The 27643-nt window shown below is 37.2% G+C and overlaps 3 protein-coding genes across 6 annotated transcripts in view; 1 reads left to right on the top strand and 2 right to left on the bottom strand.

Moving 5' to 3' along the window:
* The window catches only part of BAAT (bile acid-CoA:amino acid N-acyltransferase), a 40395-nt gene extending 27675 nt beyond the window's left edge, over positions 1 to 12720 (bottom strand). The window contains exon 1 of the mRNA XM_063082097.1: positions 12631 to 12720. The gene's annotated coding sequence lies outside the window, so the exon portion shown is untranslated. The remainder of the gene's footprint in view (positions 1 to 12630) is intronic.
* On the bottom strand, positions 2263 to 12756 carry MRPL50 (mitochondrial ribosomal protein L50). Its single transcript, XM_063082098.1, has 2 exons — positions 12631 to 12756; positions 2263 to 3197 (listed from the first exon to the last, which is right to left on the bottom strand). Exons 1-2 carry the CDS (start codon positions 12720 to 12722, stop codon positions 2810 to 2812), a joined length of 480 nt encoding a protein of 159 aa, XP_062938168.1. The 5' UTR covers positions 12723 to 12756; the 3' UTR covers positions 2263 to 2809.
* A 229-nt stretch (positions 12757 to 12985) lies between these two features.
* ZNF189 (zinc finger protein 189) lies at positions 12986 to 25089 on the top strand. Of its 4 annotated transcripts, none has more exons than XM_063082186.1 (3): positions 12986 to 13310; positions 14072 to 14153; positions 22420 to 25089. In XM_063082186.1, exons 1-3 carry the CDS (start codon positions 13278 to 13280, stop codon positions 24138 to 24140), a joined length of 1836 nt encoding a protein of 611 aa, XP_062938256.1. In that variant the 5' UTR covers positions 12986 to 13277; the 3' UTR covers positions 24141 to 25089. The 4 variants fall into 4 exon arrangements, with proteins under 4 accessions (XP_062938256.1, XP_062938255.1, XP_062938254.1 ...); XM_063082185.1 differs by having other exon boundaries at positions 14069 to 14153; XM_063082184.1 differs by having other exon boundaries at positions 14027 to 14153.
* Positions 25090 to 27643: the final 2554 nt, after the last annotated feature.

Below are 27643 nucleotides of genomic sequence, written 5' to 3'. Positions count from 1 at the left end.
ACATTGTTAATTTAAATGATGGTACTATTTTCCGTTGTTCAAGGTACACTTAGCCATAGATAACTTTTGTTACATTGCCCGTGTCTTTGTGTCCTTCTGAAATGACTGAATCAACTGATTTTTCTTGTGAAAATTCCTTGTCTGTACAATACAAACAAAAGCTAACTTTGAATCGGGGCTGTACCCAGTTTTCTCCTTCTAACAGAGTTGCTGAGGTGCAGTCCCTTTGGGCTTCTCATTGCATTCATGTTGCTTTAAGTAATCCTTTTTTGCATCTCCATTACACAGTGAGAAGTATAACAGTAATATGCTATTAATCAAATTTGTTATGCTGAAGACTAAAGATAAGGGGAAATGATCATGTGAAGGAATGGGGGACACAAACCAAAGCAATTGTAAAATATAGGAAAAAAAAATTCTTTCATTTGGAAGTATACCAGAATGTTAGGTGATTTTCTGAATGGTGAAATAGAGATGATTTTTTTTTGTTCTTGATTTTGCTTTTCTGTCTTCCTTAATTTTCTAAAAAGAATGTGCTACTTTTATAATAAGAAAAATAATGACATGTTAAAGTAAAAAAGAGCAGAAGAGAGGGAGAAGCCTGTTTAATTCTGCTTGAAACATACATTGTTTATGTAAGACCATTTCTATTGACCTTGAATCTCTAACAATTTTTTCTTTTGTTTTGGCAGCTGGCGGGTACAGGGATCAAACCCTGGATCTTGTTGTTATCAGCACCAAATTCTAATGATTTTATCAGCAGGTTTTATCTGACTAAGTAAAATTATTTTTATATAGCAATCATTTAAGTTTTTAAAAGTTTAAGAAAATGTAAACTTTTAAAATTTCATTTCATCACCTCAGTAAACAAGTTAGCAAACCTATTGTTTTGAGAAAACCTAAAGGTCATTCACCGTATTGAACTGTAAACCAGTGATGCCCTCTAGAGTTACCAGTGGATGTAGTTTATGTTTCCTGCTGGCTACATTTACTAGGACCGCTGTTTCAGAGAATGGTATTTGTCTCTTACCTCAATACTAGCATAGGGCCATGTTTTCAACACATAATTAGCATTACCTTGGAGCTTTTTAGGCATGCAGAATCTGAGGACCCATTCCATCTGTACTGATTCAGAATCTGCATTTTTAAAAGATCCCCAAATGATTCACATGCACATTAAATTTTGAGAAACACTGCTCTGGTTACAAGAGAGTAAAGGCTTGTTAATTGTCTTAATAATCACATGAAGCCTGGTTTTTACAGTCACTTTTCTAGTTGTGACTCAAAGAAGTCACCCTGGGAAAGAGAATAAATGCAATTTCTTTAGTTTAAAACCTATCACTTTTAAGGAATTCTCAGCAGACAAGACAAAATAATACAAGGAATTTCTTTTTCCTCTCTTCTTCATTACTCTCAAGTCATATCTAAAGTCTGAACAAAAATAATTACTAATTTTTGCTCCTAATAGTAATATCATCACTAATTTTGTCATGTAGAACCATCTGGTAACCTATATGAGTAAATTCCACAAATGAAGTACATCTAAGTACAAAGATTTCCCACCTACTGGATACTACTAATAGGTAATTGCTATGAGTTGAATGTGTCCCCCAAAGGTTCATGTATGAGAACTTAATCGCCACTGTAACAGTGTTGAGGTGTGAAATCCTACAAAGGTAACTGAAAAGTGGTTTTAAAGAGGTGATTAGACTGTGAAGATGGTACCATAGGAATGAATTGATCCATTTATGGAGTAATAAGTTGATGGTTTAATGGATAGTAACAGGAACGGTTTCAATGGCTTTAAAAGTAGATCAAGTAAAGAGGTTAGCTTTCTCTCTTCCTCAGCCCCTTTGCCATGTGATACCCTGTACTGCTGTGGAGAGTCACTACCAGAAGGACTTCACCAGATGTGCTCCCTGGACTGTGAACTTCCCAGCCTCTGAACTATAAGAATAAATTCTATTTCTTTATAAATTACCCAATTTCAGATATTCTGTTATAAGCAACAGAAAGAGACCAATACAGTAATCAAGGCTACTTTTTAAAAGCTACATAAAAGATAAAAGGTTTGAAATAAGTATCATCTCCTCTGAAGATTAATATGCAATTAGATGTAGAATCTGGCATATTATTTTTTTAAAAAAACTCACAGCACTTAAAAGTTGGCGTATAATCTACTTTTTCCAGTTATATTTATTTTAAGAAAACAGCAAAGCAGAGAAAGCAAATTTCAGTTCTAAAAAAAATTAAACACACACACTTTGAGAAATCTGCTTTAATTCCTGAAGAAATTGATCCAGAATGCAATCTCATTTCTATTTCTACAGTGAAAGAAACAACTTTCTATAATACATAACACACAGTTTTATGTTTCTTTTATAAATATCTAATCTTGTACAAGTTCCCTTATTTTTATATGTGCTATATATTCTTAGATTTGAGTCCTAACAGGATTAAAACATATTCTAGCAACTACTATTACTTTATTCCTATGAAGGGTAAAGGACCACATTTGAACTAGTAATGGCTTCCTGTCTTAAACACAAATTAATTACAGTGTCCTCTGTAGGAAAAAAAAATTATAAATTATTAATGACCTAATTCCACTTTTAAAAAAGTGGTTTCAGCAAATGTGAAAATGAATCCTCAATTCAAGACACAAGAGAAAAAAAAAGATGATGCATTCTTCTACAGAAAAAGTAGCTTTAGAGAATAGTTCTGATAGCATTTCACATGGTAAAGTATCAAAAGGTCTAATAAGCAGTCCCCATGCTCAGGGGAAATAATGATTCCTCTTCTGAATTGCTCAGTAACTCCAAGTGATTTTCAAATTGGGAGGCAGATTACTGGCAGCAAATTCATCAAATTTAGATCTATCTTGAACAGGGACATTATAAAAATCAAGAACGTCTCTGACCCTGTACATCTGGTGAAGCCTAGAGTTAGGCACTGCATGGCCCAAGTCATCAGCTAAACATGCCAAGAGACTGAACTTCAGATGACCATCCTCCAAAGAGATGTCCTGCCAATTACTAGGAAGAGATGAACCAAAAACTTCTTTAACACGAGATTCCAAACGACTCTGGAGATCTTCAGGTGGCATGTATTTTTGGCTTCGTAAGGGTGGACACACCAGGACAGATTCATTCCTCACCTCTTCTACTGTCTCAGCCACCACTGGCTCTTCCTTTTTTCTAGAATGATCAAAAATAAATAGGTAAAACCTTGGTTCACTGCATTAATGGAATTAACAAAACAGGACCGAATCTTACCCACCAATCAAAATCAACAAATAATTTCTACACTTACTACTCTCTGGGTACTGTGGAGAGCAGAAAAGAAGAAGACAAGTCCCTACCCTTGGAAAGCTTATAGTCGAAATGAGTTGGCACAAACAGAAAACAAAGACTAAGTAACTATTTTACAAACTGTAAGAATTCGTATGAATGGGTGAAGAAGTAAGGTAAATGATTGTTTGGGATTCTCAGTCCTCCAAGATCTAACCTTAACCCATCCCTCTAATCTTACCTGCCACTAATCTCCTATAAATACTCCAGGCCTGACTCAAACCATATTTTGTTTCCCAAACACACTCTCACTTTCCTGACACATGTGTTAGCTCACATTATATCCTTTCTAAAATGCCTGTCTTTCATCTTCACCTATAGAAATCTTACCTATCCTGTGAAGTCCTAGGATAAAACCGTTCTCCAAGAAGCTGTACCTGATTTCCCCAACCAAATAAAACTGTAAGTTCTTCTGATCTCCTTGGTACTTTATATTGTTCATAGAGCATATCACATTCTACCTGAGTTTTAATTTTATTTACATTTTACTTCTCTTTCAAGGTCTTTCAGCCTCAACACTACTCACATTTAGGACCAGATAATTCTTTGCCGTGGTGAGAGAGAGAGGACTGTCCTGTTCACTGTAGAATGTTTAGCAGCAGCCCTGGCCTCTGCCTACTAGATGCCAATAGCACTCCTGTTCCCTATCATGATAGCCAAAAGACATTGCCATATGCCCTCAGTGGGCAAAATTGTCCCTGGTTAAGAATCACTGTACCAGATTATAAACTGAATACAAACACTTGTTTCATTGATTTTAGAGTTCTTTAAAAACATATTTAATAACTGCTTCTATAACTATTATTAAGTATATAGGCCAATGTGAAGAAATCTGCTTGACAATGATTTGTTCATGAACTACCTAGGGATCCCATTTTTCAAAGAGATTGCATATGATTATGATTGGTCATCCACAAAGAAACTGGAGGCTCCAGGAATGAAATGGTGTCTGGCCAAGAATATGCTTTTTAATGCTATTCCTCCTTGCTTACTCTACGACTTAGTTCCAGCAATTAATCCATCTTTCTGCATCAATTCTTTATCATCTTCTGACTCTCTACCAAAGTATTCCCAGGGAACATAATATGCTGTAATACCTCCTGTCTTTAAAGAAAATAATTTCTCCTAGACTTCATGTTCCCCTCCAGCTACAACTCACCTTTTCAATAAAACTTCTCAAGAGTTGTCTATATTTATGGCTTCACCACTGAATTCTACCAACCCTTTAAAGAGGAATTAACACCAATTCTTCTCAAACTATTCCAAAAAATTGAAACAGAGACCATTCGCCCAAATTCTATGAGGCCAGCATCACCATGATACCAAAACCGACAAAGATAAAACAAAAAAAGAAAGCTACAGGCCAATATTCTTGATGAACATAGACACAAAAATCCTCAAGAAGATATTAGCAATCACAATACAACAGCACGTCAAAAAAATTATATGCCATGATCAAGTGGGATTCATACCAGGGATGAAAGGATGGTTCAACATATGTAAATCAATAAATGTGATATATGACCTACACGAAAGCAAGGACAAAACCATATGATTATCTCAATAGATGTAGAAAAAGCATTTGACAAAATTCAGTATCCCTTCATGATAAAGACTCTCAACAAATTAGGTATAGACAGAAAACATCTCAACATGATAAAAGCCATATATGACAAACCCACCACCAACATCATCCTAAATTGGGAAAAACTAAAAGCTTTTCCTTTAAGAACAGGAACAAGACAAGGATGCCCATTTCCACCAATTCTATTCAACATAGTTTTGGAAGTATTAGCCAGAGCAATGAGGCAAGAGAAAGAAATACAGGGCATCCAAATTGGAAAAGATGAAGTCAAACTTTCACTGTTCGCAGGTAAAATGATTCTATATAAAGAAAATCTCATAACCTCTACCAAAACTTCTAGAGCTGATAAATGAATTCAGTAAAGTTACAGGACACAAAATGAATACACAAAAATCAGTAGCATTTTTATACCCCAAAAACGAACAAGCAGAAAAAGAAATTAAGAAAGCAAGCCAATTTATGATAGTTACCAAACGCATAAAATACCTAGGAATAAATTTAACCAAAGAGGTTAAAGATCTCTACAAAGAGAACTACAAAATTCTGCTGAAAGAAATTAAAGAGGACACCAAAAGATGGAAAGACATTTCTTGTTCATGGATTGGAAGAATTAAGGTGGTGAAAATGTCTACACTACCCAAAGTGATCTACAGATTCAATGCAATCCCCATCAAAATACCAATGACATTCTCCACAGAAATAGAAAAAACAATCCTAAAACTCATATGGAACAACAAAAGACCCCGAATAGCCAAAGCAATCCTGAGCAAAAAGAAAGAAAACCATAGGCATTACACTTCCCAACTTCAAATTATACTACAAAGCTATAATAACCAAACAGCATAGTGCTGGCATATAAAACAGACACAGACAAATGGAACAGAATACAGAACTCAGAAATCAACTCACATACTTACAGCCAACTGATCTTCAACAAAGGCACCAACAATACACACTGGAGAAAGGACAGCCTCTCAGTAAATGGTGCTGGAAAAACTGGATGTCCATGTGCAGAAGAATGAAACTAGACCTGTACCTCTCACCATATACCAAAATCAACTCAAAATGGATTAAAGACTTAAGTATAAGACCTGAAACTATAAAACTTTTAAAAGAAAACACAGGGGAAACATATTAGATGTAGGACTCTGCAAAGACTTTATGAATAAGACCCCAAAAGCACAAGCAACAAAAGAAAAAATAAAAAAGTGGGATTATATCAATCTGAAAAACTTCTTCAGAGCAAAGGAAACAATCAACAGCACTCTACAGACAACCTACAGAATGGAGAAAATATATGAAAACTATACATCTGACAAGGGATTGATATCCAGAATATACATGGAACTCAAACAACTTCACAGTAAAAAAACAAATAATCCACTTAAAAAATGGGCAAAGGAGCTGAATGGACATTTTTCAAAGGAAGACATACAAATGGCCAACGGGTATATGAAAAAATCCTCAACATCACTAATCATCAAATGCAAATCAAAACCACACTGAGATATCATTTCACCCCAGCTAGACTGACTATTATCAAAAAGATTGAGAATAACCAATGCTGGTGAGGATGTGGAGAAAAGGGAACTCTTCTACATTGTTGGTGGGATTGTAAATTAGTACAACCACCATGGAAAACAGTATGGTGGTTTCTCAAACAACTACAAATAGAACCACCATATTATCCAGCAATCCCACTTCTGGGTACATACTCAAAGGAATGGAAATCATGACGTCAAAGGGATACCTGCACTCTCATGTTCATCTCAGCTCTATTTGCAATAGCCAAGACATGGAACCAACCTAAATGTCCATCAATGGACAATAAGATAAGGAAAATGTGGTAAATATACATAATGGAAACTACTCAGCCATAATAAAGAATGAAATTCTGCCATTCACAGCAACATGGATGAGCTTGGAGAAAATTATGTTAAGTCGAATAAGCCAGGCACAGAAAGAGAAAAACCACATGTCCTCACTCGTAAATGGGAGCTGAGAAACAAAGTGGGAGCTAAAGAAAGACCACAATAAAATGCTGAACTTTCTGAAGGAGAGAACAGACCTATAGATACTAGAGGTGGGAAAGGAGGAGGAAGTGGGATAGGGAGTGATTGGGTAAGGGACACAAAAAGTAATTATAATTTGTAATGATGAACATGCTAACAATATTGATTTGATCATCACAAACTGTACACAGATACTGATAGTCAACTCTGTACTCCATAAATATATATATAAATAAAAATAATTTTTTAAAAGAGTTGTCTATATTTAGTCTCTACTTCTTCACCTTCCATATTCTCCTCAAATCACTCCAGTCACATTTGATCATACTCAGAATGAAATGTAATTCATGTAAATGAATTAAACACCCCAATCAAAAGATACAGTGGCTGAATGGATTAAAAATCAAGATCCAACTATATGTCTACAAGAAACTCATTTTCGATTCAAGGACACACACAAGCTGAAAGCAAAGGGATGGCAAAAGAAGAAAAGCAGGAGTAATTGAAGAAAAGCAGGAGTCGCTATACTTATATCAGACAAAATAAGCTTTAAGTAAAAAACTGTCTCTAGATACAAAAAACGTCAATATATAATGACAAAAAGGTCAATTCAACAGGAAGCTAAAACAATTATAAATACATATTAGGCAGAGCACTTAAATATATAAAGCAAATACTGATAAATCTGAAAAGAGAAATTAACAGCAGTACAATACTAGTGGGAAAATCCAATTCCCCACTTTCAATAATAGATACAACACCCAGATAGGAAGTCAATAAAGAAATAGTAGACCTGAATAACACCATAGACTAAATGAACCTAGCAGACATATTAAGAACTTTCAACAGCATAATGCACATTATTTTCAAGCATACGCAGAACATTCTCTAGGATAGATCACGTTAGGTCACAGAACAAGTCTTGACTAACTTAAGATCAAAATTATACCAAATATCTTTTCTGGCCATAATGAATGAAACTAGAAAGCAGTAGCAGCAAGAAAATTTAATAATTCACAAATACATGGAAACTAAACAACACACTCTTGGATAACCATTGGGTCAAAGAAGAAATCAAAAAGAAATTTTAAAAATATCTTGAGACAAATGAAAATGAAATGCAACATACCAAAACTCATAGAATTCCGAAAAATAGTATTAAGATGGAAATTTATAGCAATGTAAACCAACATTATAAAAGAAGAAAGATTTCAAATAACCTAATGTTAAACCTCAAGAAACTAGAAAAAGAACTAAGCCAAAGTTAGCAGAAGGAAGGAAACAATATAGATCAGAGCAAATATAAATCCAACAACTAGAAAAACAGTATTAAAGAAACAACAAAACTAAATTTGTTTTCTGAAAAGATAAAACAAAAATAGACAAACTTTCAGCTAGATTAAGAAAAAAAAGAGAAGACAAATAAAATCAGAAACGAAAGAGGAGACATTACAACGGATGCCTAAGAAAGAAAAAGTATCATATGGAACTATTATGAACAACCATATGCCAATTGGATAAATGAGAACAAATGAATAAATTCCTAGGAACATACAATCTACCAAGACTAAATCAAGAAGAAATAGATGGGAATGAAAATTAATACAGCCATTATGGAAAACTGTATGGAGGTTCATCATAAAACTAGAATTACCACATGATCCAGCAATCCCACTTCTGAGTATTTACCCACAGGATTTGGAATCAGTATGTCAAAGAGATGTCCTCACGCTCTTTGAATGAACAGTGTTCATTGCACCATTATTCACAATAGCCAAGTTATGGAATCAACCTAAGTAACTATCAATAGATAAATGGATAAAGAAAATATGGTACATATACACAATGGAATACTACTCATCAGTAAAAAAAGAATAAAATCCTGTCATTAGCACCAACATGGACAAACCTGGAGAACACTTTGCTAAGTGAAATAAGCCAGGCACAGAAAGACAATTACCACACAATCAAACACGAGGCAGAGAGTAGAACATGGTTACCAGAGGCTGGGGTCCGGGGGTAGAGTTGGGGGGTTGATATGGGGAGATGATAGTCAAAGGGTACAAGTCTCAATTAGAAGGAATGAAGTTTTTTCTTTGCAATATATTACACAACATGGTGAATATAATAATAATTTATTGTACATTTTAACAAAATAATAATAAAACAATGTTAACTAAAATATATATAACAAAAAGTAGAAAACCATTTAACACAGAATTCAGGATGGCAGTTACTCTGAGGCAGAAACAGTGGGAGCCATTGTGGAAACTGTTACACAGGGCTAAAACATGGGTAATGTTGTATTTCTTAAATTGGGTAGTGTATACATGGATATCCATTTTATTGTTGTTCTTTAATCTAGATCTACATGTTATACAAATTCTTTTATAAGTATTACATTAAAAATAAAGCTCTTTATATGATTACAAAAAAAAAAAAAAAAAAAAAAAAAAGAACAGAGAGCCTAAGCCTAAGCGAAAGAACTTAGCTCAAAACAATAAAGATCATTTAGGAAAAGCCCACAGCTAACATCATGAACAATGGGGAAAAACTGAAAGTTTTCCCTCTAAGGTCCAGTACAAGGCAAGAATGCTCACTCTCACCAATTCTATTTAACGTAATACAGGAAGTCCTAGCCAGATCTATTAGGGAAGAAAAAGGGGAAAAAAAGACATCTAAATCAGAAAAGAAGAAATAAAATTGTCTCTGGTAGGGGATAACATGATCCTATAAGTATAAAACCCCAAAGACTCCACTAAAAAGCTGTTAGAACTAAGAAACGAATACAGTAAAGTTGCAGGATACAATATCAACATACAAAAATCAGCAAAGTTTCTTTACAACAACAACAAACTATGGGAAAAGAATTTTTTTTTTTTTTTGGAAAAGAAAATTTTTAAAAAAAATTTATAATAGCACCAAAAAATTACAAAGGTGCCAAGAATACACAGTAAGAAAAGTTTTCAATAAATGGTGTTGAGAAAACTGAATATTTACATGCAAAAGAATGAAATTGGGCCCTTCCCTCATACCATATGCAAAAATCAACTCAGAATAACTAAAGACTTAACTAAATGTGAAGCCTGAAACCAAAAAAAAAAAAAAAAAAAAAAAAATCTCCTGTAAGAAAACATATGGAAAAAGCCCTTGAGATTAGTCTTGGCAATAATTTTTTAGATATTACACCAAAAGCGCAGACACCAAAAGCAAAAGGAAAAATAAACAAGTGAACTACATCAAACTAAAACATTTCTGCACAGTTAAAGAAAAAAATCAACAAAATGAAAAGGCAACCTACATTGGGAGGAAATATTTGCAAACCACGTATCTGATCAGATCTGATATTTGACAATATCCAAAATATTTAGGAAACTCAAATCAATAGCAAAAATACGATCCAATTAAAAATAGACAAAAGGATTTGAATAGACATTTTTCCAAAGAAGACATACAGGTGGCCCACAAGGAAAAGATGCCAAACATCACTTATCATCAGGGAAATATAAATCAAAATGAGATATCACCTCACACCCATTAGATGGCCATTATCAAAAAGACAAGAGTTGCCTAGGATGTAAAGAAAAGGGGACCCTTATGCACTGTTGGTGGTAAGGTAAATTGGTACAGCCATTATGGAAAACAGTATGGAGGTTCCTCAAAAAATTAAAAACAAAACTATCATATGATCCAGCAATCCCTCTTTTGTGTGTAGGAGTGTACTTCAAAAAGTTCATGGAAAGATTCCTATTATCTTTTAATTCTATTTGTTCACTAATTTTATGAAGTTCCCTTGTATACCCAAAGGAAATGAAATCAGTATCTCAAGGAGTTATCTGCACTCACATGTTCATTGCAGCATTAGTCACAAAGCCAAGATATAGAAACGACCTATGTCACCTGAAAGATTAATGCATAAAGAAATTGTAGTAGGTATATGGGTATATATACGTGCATGTATAGATATTTATGTATACATACAAGGGTACTTTAGAAAGTTCACAGAAAAATTCATATTATCTTTTAAATCCATTTTTCCATAAACTTTTTGAAGAACCCTTGTATATATGTATGTACATGTACATGTGTGTATCTATGTGTATTTTTACAGTGGAATATTATTCAGCCTTAAAAAAGGAAATTTGCAATAACATAAATGAACCTGGAGGACATTATGCTAAGTGAAATAAGCCAGACACAGAAAAATACCACATGATCTGACCTATATGTGGAATCAAAAAAAAGTCAAATTCATAGAAACAGAAAGTAAAATGGCGGCTACCAGGAATGGTGGAAGAAATCAGGAGATGTTGGTCAAAGTTAAATTCAGTTATGTAGGATGAATAAGTTCTAGAGATCTAATATACAGTGTGGTAACTATCATTAATAATACTGCATTGTATACTTGAAATCCGCTGAGAGTAAATCTTAAGTGTTCTCGCCACACAAAAAAGGGTAACTGTGAAGAGATATGTTAATTAGCTTGACTATAGAAATCAGCTTTGTACACGTATATCAAAACACCACATTTTATACCTTAACTATATGCAACTTTTAAAAATAAGTAAAAGAAAAAGAAATGTAATTCATTTCTTCCCTCTCAGTAATCTCTTATGAGTTTCCCTCATAATTTACCATTTCCTAAAATTACACTCTACATTTGTTCATTTTTCTCTCCACTAGAACATATGCTCTATGAGGACAAAGATTTGATTTGTCTTATTAACCACTGTGTTCTTAACACCTAGAATATAACCTGGCATACAGCAGACACTCTAAAAAATAACTGAGTGAATGAATTAAACAAACTTGGAGGAGATCTGAGATAATAGCAAGTATTAAACAAAGAAGAGAGGATGGTAATATAGGAATTTTTGTCTGATATATAAGAGGGCATAACATTGTTTCCTGAGGTTCCCACCATAAGTTTTGATGCCCTAAACACTATCTAGGTCAAACAGATTGACCTTCAAACGATTACACAAGGTGCAGTGGGAAAAGCAGTCGGTGGGGAGTTTGGAGATCTGGGTTCCAGATCCAGCTTTGCCATTAACTTGCTTCGTGACTTTGGAAAAAATACTTCCCTTCTGTGGGCCTCACTTTCTTATGAGAGTATTTAATGATTGAGAAGGGACTTTGTTTCTGCAGCTGTTTCCTACACGCTTTGAGAAATGCTGGCCCAGAGAAGGCGTTTAAAACTATTCGTTGAGTGAATCAATGAATGAACAAACGACCAAAATGAGGAGGCTGCAACTCACTTCTGAATCTTGCCTGTGAAGAAACATACCCTGAAAATGAGTTTACCGAGCACTTTCGCGTTCATGTTCTAAGCAGAACGTTCCAAACAGTCATTCGTTTGCCAACACCACACTCGATGCCTTGCATACGCAGTCAATACAGTTTACTTAATAAATGAAGGAGTGAAGTGAAAGGGAAAGGGGGCGGTATTTCCACTGTAAGATGAGAAAACTAAAGTGAAGTGATTGGGCCCCACCGATCGCGCAGAGAGGCCTGAAGCTTCTGAACTCGGGACACCAACGCACTTTGTCATTCACACCCCCTATCAGGCGCAGGACCAGGGTTCCGTCTCAATAGCATGACACTCTCTTCTGAACTCGTCCCTTCATCCTCCTCAGTTTCTCTCCTTACTTTTCGTGACCCACCGCCCAACCTTAGGCTTTACCTGAATCGAGACCAAAATTCTCTGCGTGGTGCCCCTGTAACCATCCACGTGAAGCCTCTTCTGGTTATGCCGGACACAGACAACGCCGCCATCTTAGAGAAGAGCCCCGGGCCTCCGCTCAGCTCTCGGCCGGCAGTGACGCGCCCAGACCAGCCAATCGGATGCAAGCTTAGAGGCAGGTGTTTCCTTTTTCCGAACGGCTCCCTCGCCCTTTGCACGCCGGGAAATGTAGTCCTATATAGCCATTGGCGGCAGAGGCTGGACCGAGGTGCTCTCTCGGAGCATGACGGGAGTTGTAGTTGGGGGGCGTCCCAAGAGGGGTTCGGGTGACGCCTTCTGGTCCGGGGGCGGTCGGTCATAGCGCTGCTTGGCTGAAAGCAGGAGGAACTGGCAACCGGGAGGAGGCTGTAGCGAGGCCAGAAAGGCTGCGTAACCAAGCAGGGGTGGGGGCCCGGGATTGGGGGGCAGCCAGGGATCGCGACTGGCATGCTGCTGGGGTCGTGACCGTGCGGGTACCGAGGCAGGACCTGGCCGAACCCAGCAAGGAGGCCTCGACTTCGTCGGGCCTAATTTCCAGAAGCCGGATAGGCCTCACCGGGGGCTCCTTTCTTTGCGGCCGCCCCGGGTTCCTACCCTCTAACCGGGAGATGGCCTCCCCGAGCCCCCCGCCTGAGCCAAAGGTAAGTAGCCCCTCTGGGGATCTGCGTTGTCTCACCGCTACTGGAGCTAGGCCGCTCCACCCCCAAGATCGCCTCACCCCCAACATCCTGACTGCCGTCTTTAGGGCCAGCGTCGTGCAAGGAACTCCCCGCCTAGTGCTGTGTGGGGTGCGGTTCGCGAACAAACTGCCCATTGACTCCATTTTATCAAGAGCGACTTGATAAATCATCTTGAGAAAATTAGTAATGCTCCAAGCTGGGTCTCCTTTGTGAGTTCCTCCAGGTGAGGCACCATTTTTGACCTTCCTCTGTGTCTCCTGCGCCTGGCATGATGCCTAGACACAGGGTAGATGCTTAGAGAACTTAAAGGAATTGAATTGAATAGGGTCGCAAACCAGTTCGTGTAGAGAATTGCAGAGGGGTAATCAGGTAGGGGAAGCTTGGAGAGGCCTTGGGGCAGTTTACTAAAATTAAAATATTAGGGTATAATAATTAAACCAGAAAAGCCTTATCCTTAGGCCCTAAACTACGGAGGACAAGGATCCAGCCCTTTAACCTTTAGTCTGTGGTGCCTCTCTGTTACAGTCAGTTCTCAGAATTGGGCACCATATGGAACTCTTTTTAGTTATGTTCCTCCTAGCCTACTCGGCCCTAATAAGTGATTGTCTCTGCCACTTTCAGTGGTAGAATTGTCCTTGAGACAACAGGAACTGACTACAGAAATCATACTATTTCAGGGGTTGCTGACATTTGAGGATGTGGCTGTGTTTTTTACCCAGGAGGAGTGGGATTATCTGGACCCAGCTCAGAGAAGCCTGTATAAAGATGTCATGATGGAGAATTATGGAAACCTGGTCTCACTGGGTAAGAATCAGTTGTTTCTCTAACTAAAATATCTAAGAAGGTTGTAGAAATTAGGCTCAGAACACTTGGACCAGTACGAGTACCAGTACCAGAACTGCCTTGTTCCAAAGTTCTGATTCAAACCTTTCAATCATTGTTTCCATGACTCTCATCCCTAGCTTCCTTTCAGTGACCAAAACGCAAGCTTTTCTGGCTTCCTGTCTTCATAATCTCGTTTCCATATTGCTCTGTATTTTTCCTCCTGGCTCATCCTCCCACTGTTTCCCTCCCACCCCTTTTCACTCTGCCTTCTGGAGCCCCTGTTCCTCTTCACACAATGTTCTTTACCCCTCCTGGCCTTAACTGAAACCTGGCATTTTCCCAAGGACACCACTTTGCTGGCAGTCCTTCACATGGGGGCTGCTTACCCTCCCACACCCTCCTCCTTTCCCATCCTTTGTCTCAAGGCTGGAAGGGAGACGTTATTGTACTCCCAGCTTTTCAGTGCTGTTCCCAAAGCATTAGTTTTCTACCTTCAGACAAAATCCCCTTTTGAAGGCTCAGCGGTCTTGCTCTACCCACTCAATTCCTTTTCACTATTATCTGTCAACTTTTTCTTTGGTCCCTCACACATAACTTGGTCACATGTTTCACAGACTTCTCTATTTTAACCCACACCATCGATGACCCAGTCAGTCCTTGAACCTCTGTGGATCTTGACCATATCGACTTCAGGAAGCTTTCTCCCTGTTTTTATTCAATAACTCACATCATTGATCATACCCTCTATTTTATCCTAACACGCAAATCTTAAACTCTGATATACTCTTCTCTGGCCAGTTATTCAGGCAGTAAATGTTTATTGACTGAAACTAAACAAGGGTGACCAAAACAGATATGCTTTCTGCCCTTGGAAGAAGCTTACTACAGCTTCTTATCTTTTTGTCTGTCCTCATTTTCACTTAAACCTGTTCATCCTTAATGATGTTTCCTATCCCTTGACATCTCCATTTTTCACCAGGGTGTCAGTCCTCTTCTGACTTCACCTTCTCATCTATAATCACCAGCACACTCTTTTGCCACCTTGTCATTGTGCTTTACCCATTTTGCAAACTTCAAATCCTGTATTTGTTAGAAAATTCACCTTTTCTTCTCTCCTGCCCGAGTTGCTGAACACAGCAGGAGAAATTCTGTAACCAAAAGGATTGATGCCCTATATATGCACATGGCTTTTTTTTCTTCTAGTTTCCACTGGGTTCTTATACCTCAGCAATTTTTTATCTTTGATATTCTTACTCTCCTTTTCCTTTTAGTGACTATTCCAAAATTTTAAGAGTTTTCGTTGAGTCCGTCACTCAATAGCAGACCCCCCCTTCTGTTTCATGGAGAAAATAGAGGTCACTAAGTATGAACTTTCAACTTCTCTGCCCCTATTTGCACATGTAAAGCCACTCCCATCTTCTCACTTCTTCAGAAACTTACCATTAATCATCTTTTTTTCCATTATAGCTTCAGTCTCTATTGCTTATGCCTTGGTACCTTTTTTCTGTTAGATATGTTGATGGCTCTTCCAATTAGGAAAAAAGAAAAACCCTCCTTTCAGCCAGAGTATCCCTCTTGCTGCTCCCTGCAAATTGGTACTTGTTCTCTTCACAGCCAAGTTTTCTAAGAGTAGTTAGTGTGTGTTCTGTACTTCTTCACCTACAATTCTTTAAGCCCCTTTGTCTTTCCTCAACACTTCCTTTAAATCGTTTAACAGGGATCTATAATAACTTCATTGTCAAATGCAGTAGTCTCTTTTTAGATCTTATTTTATTCTACCTTTTTATGAATATTTAAAACTCTTTATTGCTTCCCTTCATTGACTTGCATTCTGAGACTTACCCTTAGTTTGTACACTTTTTTTGGATGACCTTATTTACCCTCAGGTCATCAGCTATCACTATGTGATAAATCTCAAGTCTTTATCTCCATGTAAGAGAGGTAGTGTGGAGCTTAACTGCCTAGGTTCAAATCCTGGTTCCACCAGTTCCAAATTCCTAGTCATCTTCTTTTGAAGACCACATATGTAAATCGTACCTGGCAAATCTCAAATAATCCACTAAGATCTTGAGGCCTTCTTTTCAAAATTAAGCACTCCTTTCTCTGTGCTACCTTGTATATACTTAAATGTTGAATTTATCATCCTATACTATAATCATTCTTTATATGTTATTTCCCTGATCACCATGAGGACAGTATATCCTTTTCATTTTATTTCTCTAGCACTTTGCACAGAGCCAGGCCTATATTGTATGCTTCTCAAATATTTTTGTGACTGAATAAGTACAGTTAATTTAAGACTCAGTATCTCTTAAATGAATTATTGCGTTAGCCCTTAAACTAGCCCCTTGCCACCAGTCTTTCTTTTAGTATTCTCTCTACTGCCACAAAAGTGATTTTGTGTTAGTTAACTGCTTAAAACTTCTGATGGTTCCTGATAGCTTAAAGGATAAAATCTTAATTTCGTATCTTATCATACTAGGACCTCCCAAATATAGCCTCTGCCTAGCTTTCTTGTCTCAACTATTATTTTCTGCACAGCACTTCAGTTTTCAGCCATATCAACTGCTGATTTTTTTTTTTTTTTTTAATATCCCATGATGTCTCTGAGTCACTGCCAGCGTATCCATACATATGGTATCCTGGTTGATAGAACCAGGCAAGTACCAAGCCCTGCTTGCCCCTAGTGCTGCAACATATGAATACCAGATGGACAAAGGCATGGCAGTGAGGCCATCTGTGATCTTGTACTTTCAGTCTCTTCTTTATTTTAACTTAAATACAGGTTTTCATCATTTATTATTTCTCCTCCCACAGTCTTTTCATCCTCCCTCAATAGACCTCATCTCCATCCCCTTGATGAGAGCTCCCTCGATGTGAGATCACTATTAATCTACTGTTCCATTGCATTGTTTTCCTCCACTTCGTCTGATTGGTTTTCATGACACAACTCTCTTCCAGCTTTATAGTTTTGGCCCTTCATTCATACTTTTCCTTTCCATTGCTGCTTTTTCTTTAAAAACTTTAATAGCTACATCAGTGATAACAGCTGATAGTGTGATCTCTTAGTTCTTTGACCTCTTCAACTTTACTGACTCTTCAATTACTTGAGCCACACTGGACCTTGACAGAACTGGGAATTGCTGTACCTACAAGATCTTGAGCTCATTGTTTTTCTTCTTTGATTATAGTCTCTTTTCAGTTATTTGTTCAATTATTCATTCATTCCATAGATAGTTATCAAATACTGTGCTAGGCCCTAGCAATTCTAGTTCTTCCCTATTCTCCCATTCTGTTAACCAGGAAAACTGTTCATTTTCTACTGTGTTGGATAGTGGTGTTGGCAATAGGCCAAATCTGGGCCACCACTTGTTTTTGTAAATAGTTTTATTGAAACATGGGCATGCCCTTTCTTTTTTATATTGTTTACGATCATTTTCATGCTGCAGTGGCAGAATTTAGTTGCAACAGAGACCATATGGCTCACAAAGCCAAAAACCTTTATTGTCTGGCCCTTTACAGAAAAAGCATGCCAATTTCTGTCCTCCCCTAAAGTTTATTCATTTCTACTTTACTATTTCCTTGCTTTCTCTCTCTCTCCTCAGCTATCATAATATTTAAACTGCCTGATTAAAAATTATAAAAATTGACTCAAGCTAGTTTAAGCCAGCAAGGGAAATTATTATAAGGACTTAGGGATGTCTTATAGAATATATGAGCTTAATTATGGCTGGACATCAAAAAATGACTGAAGCCAGAACCTGAGTCACTCTCAGGAATTCAGGAATTTTTCTCTGTCTTAGCTCAGGCTGCTATAACAAAATACCATAGACTGGGTGGCTTCAACAACAGACATTTATCTCTCACAGTTCTGGAAGCTGGGAAGTCCAAGGTAAAGATGCGGCAGACTCAGTTCCTGGTGAGGGTCCTCTTCCTGGCTTGCCGATAGCCACCTTTTCGCTGTATCCTCCCATGGCTGAGAGAACCTGTGCGCGCTCTGATCTTTGTTCCTTTTCTTGTAAGGGCACTAATCCCATCATGGGGGTTGCACCCTCATGACCTCATCTAAACCTAATTACCTCCCAAAGGCCTCACCTCCAAATATCATCTCATGGGGGCTTAGGGCTTCAATGTATGAATTGAAGCGGGGTGCGGACACAAACATTTAGTCCATAACACTCTTTTTGTTTTGTTTCTTTTTCCTTGGCAGACTAGTCTTTTCTCCTTATGTCACATGCTTCTGCCCTTTTAGCTTCTAAGTTGGTAGGGTACAGTTCTAGCCACATTCAGATTAACTAGTTATTTCAGCTTCAATTTCAAGTTCCTGGGAAAGATCTACTTTTAGTTAACTGTCTACTGTAGACAGATTAGCTGTAGACAACCATAGGATGGAAAGAAAAAATACAAGCACGATATGTAATCACCAAAAGGTGATGATTATAGCTACCAAGCCCAGATCAAATGGATAGTCATTTCAGGGATGCTCTGTGTTGAAACCTGCACTTATTTTCTTCACCTGCCTGTCCTATTGACTTATTTATTTTTATGCCAGTGTCATTGTTTATTTACTGTAGCAGTATATTACTTTTTATGTCTGATAACTCATTCTTTAGTATTCTTTTGCAGGATGTACTTAACTAGTTGTCTGCATTCTTATTGTTGAAATTTAGATTCATTGGGTTTTTTTTTTATTGGTTCCTATGATTTTTATTGGAATGCGATTAGTTTCATAGATTAGTTTGAGAAGAATTGAGATCTTTGTAATGCTGAATCTCTTTAGCTATTTGATTAACTCTGTTTAACTGTCCTTTTGTCTTTCAGAAAAATTGTATGGATTATTTTTATGGCTTTTGCACATTTCTTGTTATGTTTATTCCTAGGTTTTATGTTTTTTGTTACTATTGTGAAGAGCATATTTCACTTTTCTATGATATTTACTAACTGGTTTTCTTGGTGGTAAGAACCAGATTTTTAATCCTTTTATTGCCATTCAATTCTTTCAAGAATTTTAGGCATATATTTCTGTCATCTGCAAGTAGTAATTTTTTTGTCTTATTCCATTGAGCAAAACCCAGAGCAGTATCCACTGGATAACCATTTTAAAGAGACTTTCCCATCTCACAGGGAATTTACAATCCAGTGGAAAAGACAAACACATAACAAGCAGTTAAAAAGTGCAGTGTAATAATAGCCATAGTGGAGTTATGGACAAGGGTGATAATAAAAAGTGGAACACCTAAATCTGTCTAGCGGACCTAGTGAAGGCTTTGCTTTGAACTGAATCTTAAAGAGAAACCAGGAGTTTTCCAGGTAAACAATACTGAGAGACATTTAATAAATGGGATATGCAAAGATATGTCGTGAAAGACTATACCACAAGCAATTTGCCTATAAAAGTATGACAGAGTTAGGTAGAAAGGTGAGTTGAGGCTTAAAGACTGTGTCATGAAGAGTTCTGAGTATCATAATAAAGAACTTTGATTTGATCTCAAAAGGTGATGGGGTACTGCTGAATCTACAGGTGATGACATGCGTAGAATTCCATTTTACAAATATCTCTCTGGAATCACTAAGGCAGATGTAATGTGAGGACAGCCTAAAGACCAGAGCCAAGGATTATTAAATGACTACATTTTGTGATTGTGAGGGTTAAAAAGAATAGGTAAATGCTAGAAAGAAATCCATCATTTGGGTGATTGATTAACAGTAAGACGAAGGGAAAAATATAGGATAATTTCTGACTTTGGAACTTTAAAATGGATGGGTAGTGTCTTTCAACACATGATTAGAGGTGGGTGGAGACACGAGAGCAGGTGATGACCATGTTAATTGTGTGCCCTTTGTGGGGCATCTTTGTGGATATATCCAGAAGGTATACATGTAGAATGAGTAAGGCTGTAAACCTGGGTAACAATAACATGAAACAGTTGACAAAGGAAGAGAAATAAATGAGGAATATATATTAGAAAAGGCCAAAGTAGTAGGGAGGGAACACAAACAATGTCATAACATAGAAACTGAAAACATATAGTGTTAAGAAATGGGAGTAGTCAACAATGTCAGATGCTGCTAAATAAAAGAAGGACTGAAAAATTCCATTGTATTTGTTATGTGGAAATTATTGGTGATTTAATAAAGTTTCCCTAGATGTTGGAAACAGAAATCAGATTTTACAGTAGGCTATAAAATAGATTGAATGAGAAGAGGTTGGGCATGGAAAACATAGGAAATGGAAAGCTACAGTGTTAAGATTTTTTTTTTTCCAAAGCTTGGCTTTCATCAAGAGAAGGAATTCAAATTCAAGATAAAGTTGGACATATTTGTATGATGATACAAAGGTGTCAATGGAGAGTGTAGATTAAAGAAAGAGGAAAGAATGGTGATAATTGAACAACAGCCCAGAGGTGAGTGGGATCAAGAGGGGGTGGGTGGATTAGCTTTGGAAAGGAATGGGATATGTCTTCATGTACTCTTGAAGGTAATTTTATAGGTAAAGGGGTAGAAAGTTGAGGGAGTTCTTTTCATCCTTTTTTATTGTGTGAAAGAATGCGCAGTCCACCGAAAGTGAATTTGAGAAGGCACTCCGTACGTGAAAATAGAGAAGAAGTCTTTGTGGATAAAAATAACTTAATGACTGGTTTGACGTAATTGAAAGGAATATTCAAAGATGACTCCACAGTTAGAAAACTACAAAATTGAGAGTACAGAGGATGTATGAAAAAGGAACTTGTTTAGGGGCCAACTATAAATGTGGTAGTGATTGAATCTGCTAGTGAAGTTGTCTAACAGGCAGCAAGAGGAAAGAAGTCAAGAGGCAGACTTAAATATCCTGTATGCCACCTTGTTATATCATAGACCATTATGCTATCTTTTCTTCACATGCAAGATTTTCATTTCTCAGATATCATGCAGACTCACAGTTGGAACAAGATGGTGGACTTTTGGTCTTATATCTCCAGAGGGTTGAAAATCATTTGTACTTGAAGAAAGTGGTATGATATGTGGTAGGTGAAGTCATAAGCTACCACAGACTGTTCTTTTTTCTTCCTTTCTTCCATTAACTGTAACCATGTTCCTTTTTAATTACAGGCATGTGCTGCATAATGGCGTTTCAGTCAACAGTGGACCACATACACAAGGGTGGTTCCATAAGATTATAATATTGTTATTTTTACTGTACCTTTTCTATGTTTAGATATGTTTAAATACATATATACTTATCATTGAGTTATAATTGCCTATAGTATTAAGTACAGTAACACACTGTACAGGTTTATAGCCTAGGAGCCATATGCTGTACCATGTAGCCTAGGTGTATAGTAGGCTATACCATCTAGATTTGTGTAAGTACAATGCTGTTCATACAGTGATAAAATTGCCTAGCAACTAAGCGTATTTCTCAGAATGTATCCCTGTCATTAGGTCTGTGAAGTGACACATGACTGTATTTTATTTTTAATCTCTATATCATAGACTCCATGTCACTTCAGCTTTTTTTTTTAAAAGCCATTTTGTCTTTTTGTAGGAGCTACTTTTTATTTAATATTTTCTTTATCATGTGACTTTCTTTCCCCATTTTTATTCAGTATACATTTCATATGGTAGGGGGCTTCATGTCTTTTCTCTGAATCCCAGTTCATTGCATAGTGCCTAGAATGCTTTTGGTAGGCAGTGAATAAATTCTTGTTAATCAATGAATGGTTGCTTCCACTTGTTCTTTGTCTTTTATCCTTTTATGTGTTCTTTTCTGTCAATTATTTGGTCTGCTCATGCCATTAATGCTTTCTCATCCTAAATTTTCCTGAACCTACTGTTTTCTTCTCATGTTATTTCTTCCTTGGAAGACTGGTTAATCCCACCCCACTGGTTTTATTTCTTTGCCCATCTTAGCTTATATAATTCAGAGTTGATTTGCCAGCCCATCCTCCCTACTCTGCTTGCTTCTCCTGTCTTATGTGCCTACTGAGCACTCTTTTCATACCCTTCTCCAAGAAAATCATTTCATTGCATCAGATAACCAGTATTAAACAATAATATTTATATAGCTTGTACTCTTTACCAGGTGCTGTTCTAAATGGTTTGTGTATATGAACTAATTTAATCCTTACAAGAATACTGTGAGGTAGTAAACTGCTTTTTATAGATACGGTAGGTTGATTTATCTCGATTACCTTATTTTTCTGATAATTTCTCCTTGCCATCAAACAGCTTGGCTGATGTTTGTATTTTCTCTTTATTGTTCTAGATGTCTTAAATAGAGATAAAGATGAGGAGCCAACTGTGAAACAAGAAATTGAAGAAATTGAAGAAGAAATGGAACCACAGGGTGTAATAGTTACAAGAATCAAAAGTGAAATTGACCAGGATCCCATGGGTGGAGAAAACTTTGAACTTGTTGGTAGGTTAGATAAACAGAGAGGGATCTTCTTATGGGAAATACCAAGAGAATCTTTGACCCAGGAACAGAGAATGTTTAGAGGAAACACTAATATTATCCGCAAGAGACCAATCTCAGAAGAGAAATGCCATAAATGTGAAGAATGTGGGAAGGGTTTTGTGCGCAAGGCCCATTTCATTCAACATCAAAGAGTCCATACTGGTGAGAAACCTTTTCAGTGCAATGAATGTGGGAAAAGTTTTAGTCGGAGTTCATTTGTTATTGAACATCAGAGAATTCACACTGGGGAAAGGCCCTATGAGTGTAATTACTGTGGAAAAACATTTAGTGTGAGCTCAACCCTTATTAGACATCAGAGAATCCACACTGGAGAAAGACCCTATCAGTGTAATCAATGTAAACAGAGCTTCAGCCAGAGAAGGAGCCTTGTTAAACATCAAAGGATTCACACAGGTGAGAAACCCCATAAATGTAGTGACTGTGGGAAAGCCTTCAGTTGGAAGTCACACCTTATTGAACATCAAAGAACTCACACTGGTGAGAAACCCTATCACTGTATGAAATGTAAGAAAAGCTTTAGTCGAAATTCATTGCTCGTTGAACACCAGAGAATTCACACTGGCGAAAGACCCCATAAATGTGGTGAATGTGGGAAAGCTTTTAGATTAAGTACATACCTTATACAACACCAAAAAATACACACTGGTGAGAAGCCTTTTCTTTGTATTGAATGTGGAAAAAGCTTTAGTCGGAGCTCATTCCTTATTGAACATCAGAGGATCCATACTGGTGAGAGACCTTATCAGTGCAAAGAGTGTGGGAAAAGTTTCAGTCAACTTTGCAACCTTACTCGTCATCAGAGAATTCATACGGGAGACAAACCCCATAAATGTGAGGAATGTGGAAAAGCCTTCAGTAGAAGCTCAGGTCTTATTCAACATCAGAGAATCCACACTAGGGAGAAGACTTATCCATACAATGAAACTAAGGAAAGTTTTGATCCAAATTGTAGTCTTGTTATACAGCAGGAGGTCTACCCTAAGGAAAAATCTTATAAATGTGATGAGTGTGGTAAAACTTTTAGTGTTAGTGCTCATCTTGTACAGCATCAAAGAATTCACACTGGTGAAAAGCCCTACCTGTGTACTGTTTGTGGGAAAAGCTTCAGTCGAAGCTCCTTTCTTATTGAACATCAGAGAATCCACACTGGTGAGAGACCCTATCTGTGCAGACAGTGTGGCAAAAGCTTCAGTCAGCTTTGTAATCTTATTCGCCATCAGGGTGTTCACACAGGTAATAAGCCCCATAAATGTGATGAATGTGGAAAGGCCTTTAGCCGAAACTCAGGTCTTATTCAGCATCAGAGGATACACACAGGAGAGAAACCTTATAAGTGTGAGAAGTGTGACAAAAGTTTCAGTCAACAGCGCAGCCTTGTCAACCATCAGAAGATCCATGCAGAGGTGAAAACCCAAGAAACCCATGAATGTGATGCTTGTGGTGAAGCCTTCAATTGCCGCATTTCTCTTATTCAGCATCAAAAACTGCATACTGCATGGATGCAATAAATGTAAAGACGTAAGCTCAATTTGATTTGAGATTGGCTACCCAAGTGCAGTTTTAGTATGACTCAACATGGGTCAGATTTAATGATAAATTAAATTCTCCTTGGACTCAGGCAAAAGGTTTCTAAAGATTCTGTGACTAGCAAACAACTGCCCATGGGCAATTGACTTCCACTCTCTGTTTTTGATAATAATAGAGAAGGACCTCGTAGTTTATCTAAGTGTCTTTAACAGATTTTTCAGCAAAGAGATTAAACCTAGGTTCAGAGCATGTGGGAGGTGCTCTGAAAGACAAACTTGAATTATTACAAAGGAACTGAGAGCAGCTGATGTTAGAACACTGAGAATAGTGATTCGGAGAGTCCTCTGTCATCATCTCAGATGGTGGTTCTTTCACATCCATGATATATTTGGCTGTGCATGCCAAAGCCTAGTGATTAAGCATATGTAAGTTGTCAAGGAGACAAAGCCTTTTTTGAAACCAGTATGCAAAGTTTTTGTCATTGTTTAAGAAAGCCAGTTATCTGGCATGTGAGTTAAACAAAGGCAGTTTCTCGATGTCTTTGGTTCCCAGATCTATGAAATGAGTGGACCATTCACTTTACATGTAAAGATTATGTGAGCAATTAACAAGCCTGGCAAAGGTGTTACCAAGGAACCTTTGGGAGTGCCTTTTTTCCCCCCAAGATAGGCCCAAAAAGATGGAGGAAGATACTGTTCTTTTGTGCCCTACCGTCTGTGAAAGGTGTTTGTAATCCTGTATGAATAAGCTTATTACTCCACAACCAGGAGCATGTGAAGTGTACATATTTTGATTATCAAGAATTGGAAATAAAAGACTTGGAGTCTATGCTAGGAGGCTGAGATATTTTGGTATTGCATTGGTTTTTTATGGTAACTAGATTTTGCATGCAATTTTAAAATCCTTATTTCTGTTTCTAGGGCTTCCCTTAGTTAATGGTTATTATAAACCTATTAATTCATCTGTTTAAATCATTAAAACCTGTTTTGTTTTTTGCTTTGTGTAAGAGTTCTTTGTTACTTTAGTGTGAAATCAGTGCTGTCTAATACATTACTGTGTTTTTAAAATTAGAATCAAAGATTTGAAGGAAATTGCTCTCACTTGTTCTGCCTATGACTAGTTAACCTTTTCTGGAATAGTTCAGTTAAAGTTAAGATGAGGTTCATTAGTTTCTGAATATAGAATTCTAAATCACCAGAACTCTGTAATTGTAACTTCGTAATAGTTTTGGAAACTGACTTCCCTTTCTCCCGTACCTGAGCCATTCTAAAACTCACCTCAATACTTTCTTCTTCCCATCTCTGAATATTATGTGCATTTGTGTGTACATTCATGTAATATGGAGGTTATGATACACATACAGAAATAAACCTATCTTTGTGCAGTCCCTTATTCAAATTAGGTACTCATAATTACTATACAGTTAACATTTCAAAACAGAATTTGTAGCTCAATGAAAAGTACCAAAAAAAAAAAAAAAAATGAGAAACTGCACCTGATTTTTAGATAAAATTATTGTCCTGCCCTGGATCATTCCAGTTTTATTTATTCTATACTAGTGGCTCCCAGACCAGGGTCTCAACTATTTATGAGATTCTTATACTTGTTCTCAATATTTTAAGAAACCTAATGCAAGGCGTGTGTGTTTGCTGTATGCACACTAAAACACGTTTCTTTGCTTTTTGCTGGAATTATATCAGTTTCAGATATGGTTATCTTGCTTAGCAGAAGCCCTGGGTGTTGACCTCGGTAATTTGGGGCCATGGTTGTACAAGATATTCCTATGTAATTTTTAACATCTTTGGATATGAATCTAAAGTGACAAAGCTCCAGTAGCAGTGGACATTTCTTGACTATATGTATAATTCATTGCTTATTAAACTTTTTTAAGAAGCACGCTATGTGTTCACTTTCGTTTCCCAAGAAAGTGATAGAAGAATGCAGAGGGCTCTAGAGAGGAAAATGAAGTGCTTAGAAGAGGAAGGAAGGGGGAAAAAAGGTGACACGTAACATGAGACTGAAAAGATTAGCACTAGGGAAGTTGAATAGTGTCTGAAGGAGAGTTGTGAGGGAACTTGATAGCTGCAGAGTGAACTGGTTTCTTGGTGACTTGGGAATGCAGCAGGGGGTAAGTCTGTCTTTAAGAGTAGATCAAGAGAGTTGTTATACTAAAGAGACTATTATTCCACCTAATCTGTTAACATTTCGTTTCTTGTGTATTTAATTTAGTATGCTGTTTGTATTAAAAGAGCACATACTTGAAGTGTACAGCTCAGAATTTTCACAACTAAACACCTTTATAAACAACACTCAGCTTAACATCACCCCAAATACTCCCCTTGTGCACCTTTCCGAATACTATACACAACACACATCCTGTGGTGCCTCCATTTTAACAAGAGGCAATGTGGAGGTGAATGGGCAGGAAAAGATTTGGGACAATAATTCTTGAACTTTCTTAGATCTGCGGATCTTATCCTCATAAGATTGCACATGTAGAATATTGTTTCCAGGGCTTGTGGTTTCTATGTTAACTTGGGCTCCTGTAGTAGTACAGTTGAGAAATGGTGCTTCAACTAAGGCAGTGGGCATGCAAAAAGGCGATAGATTTGAGAAATATTTATAAACAAAGTGAAATATTTATTTCTAGTTGGATGAGAAGGGTAAGGAAGAGTAAAGAGTCAAAGTGGGTTTGGGTGGTTGGTGCTCTTATTCACTGAGACAGGAGGAAGACCCCAAAAAAGTATGCCTGTCTAGAGTGCAATTACTAACATTTTAAATGTGTGATGTTTGTCCGTGAGATAGTAAGGATGTCCGTCCAGAGGTAGTTGGAGATATAGGTGTGGTGCTTTGGGAAGAGATGTGAGCTAGAAATTGATTTAGGAATTCACCAGCGTTTAAACACAAGTGGATTAAGCTTTATGAACAAAATGAGAAAAGAAGTCCAGAGATGGAATCCTAGGGACTACTCTTGTTTAGTTGGTGGGCAAGATGCAAAGGAGACTGAGGGAGGAATAGCCAGAAGTATGGAAAACCCGACAGTAACTGCTTAAGGAGAGTGACCTGAAAAAGTGCTGCAGAGAGATCAAGGAAGGGCTGAAGAGTGTCCTTTGGATTTGATGATTAGAAAGTCATTAAGAGTTTCTGTAAGAACAGCTTCTGGAGTAGGGAAGAGCCAGTTGTCAGGGGGTTAAATAGTGTCTACAGAGTGTAGATCATCAGCTCCCAAATACTGTCAATTCATGACAAAAAATTATACTATTATTACATTCAAGTAGTAAAAGTAAAAATATAGTATCTTGTAAAAAAAAAAAAAGCTAAAATTGATTCAAGACCTTATTTTATTTTGCAGTTATGCCCTTAAAAAAAATAAAGTCCTCTTATGACAATAGTGATGGGAAGAGAGCGAGGTTCTGTTAAATGTACATCTTCGCTTAGTTAAAAAAAAAAAAAAATGGCAGCCCTATACTGGTTATTCTTTTTG

The sequence above is a fragment of the Cynocephalus volans genome, chromosome 17 (assembly GCF_027409185.1).
Source record: "Cynocephalus volans isolate mCynVol1 chromosome 17, mCynVol1.pri, whole genome shotgun sequence".
NCBI classification, from domain to species: domain Eukaryota; kingdom Metazoa; phylum Chordata; class Mammalia; order Dermoptera; family Cynocephalidae; genus Cynocephalus; species Cynocephalus volans.
The sequence above is the reverse complement of the archived record's forward strand: the minus strand, read 5'-3'. Positions and strand labels throughout refer to the sequence as shown.

What these genes read in the sequence shown, in the direction of transcription:
- MRPL50 (XM_063082098.1), bottom strand. Translation starts at nt 12,722, where the DNA reads ATGGCGGCGTTGTCTGTGTCCGGCATAACCAGAAGAGGCTTCACGTGG. An exon ending in GAATTTTGGTCTCGATTCAG is followed by an intron (nt 3,198 to 12,630) that starts GTAAAGCCTAAG and finishes TGATCATTCTAG; the next exon opens with AAAAAAGGAAGAGCCAGTGG.
- ZNF189 (XM_063082184.1), top strand. Translation starts at nt 13,278, where the DNA reads ATGGCCTCCCCGAGCCCCCCGCCTGAGCCAAAG. An exon ending in GCCCCCCGCCTGAGCCAAAG is followed by an intron (nt 13,311 to 14,026) that starts GTAAGTAGCCCC and finishes ATACTATTTCAG; the next exon opens with GGGTTGCTGACATTTGAGGA. An exon ending in TGGAAACCTGGTCTCACTGG is followed by an intron (nt 14,154 to 22,419) that starts GTAAGAATCAGT and finishes TTATTGTTCTAG; the next exon opens with ATGTCTTAAATAGAGATAAA.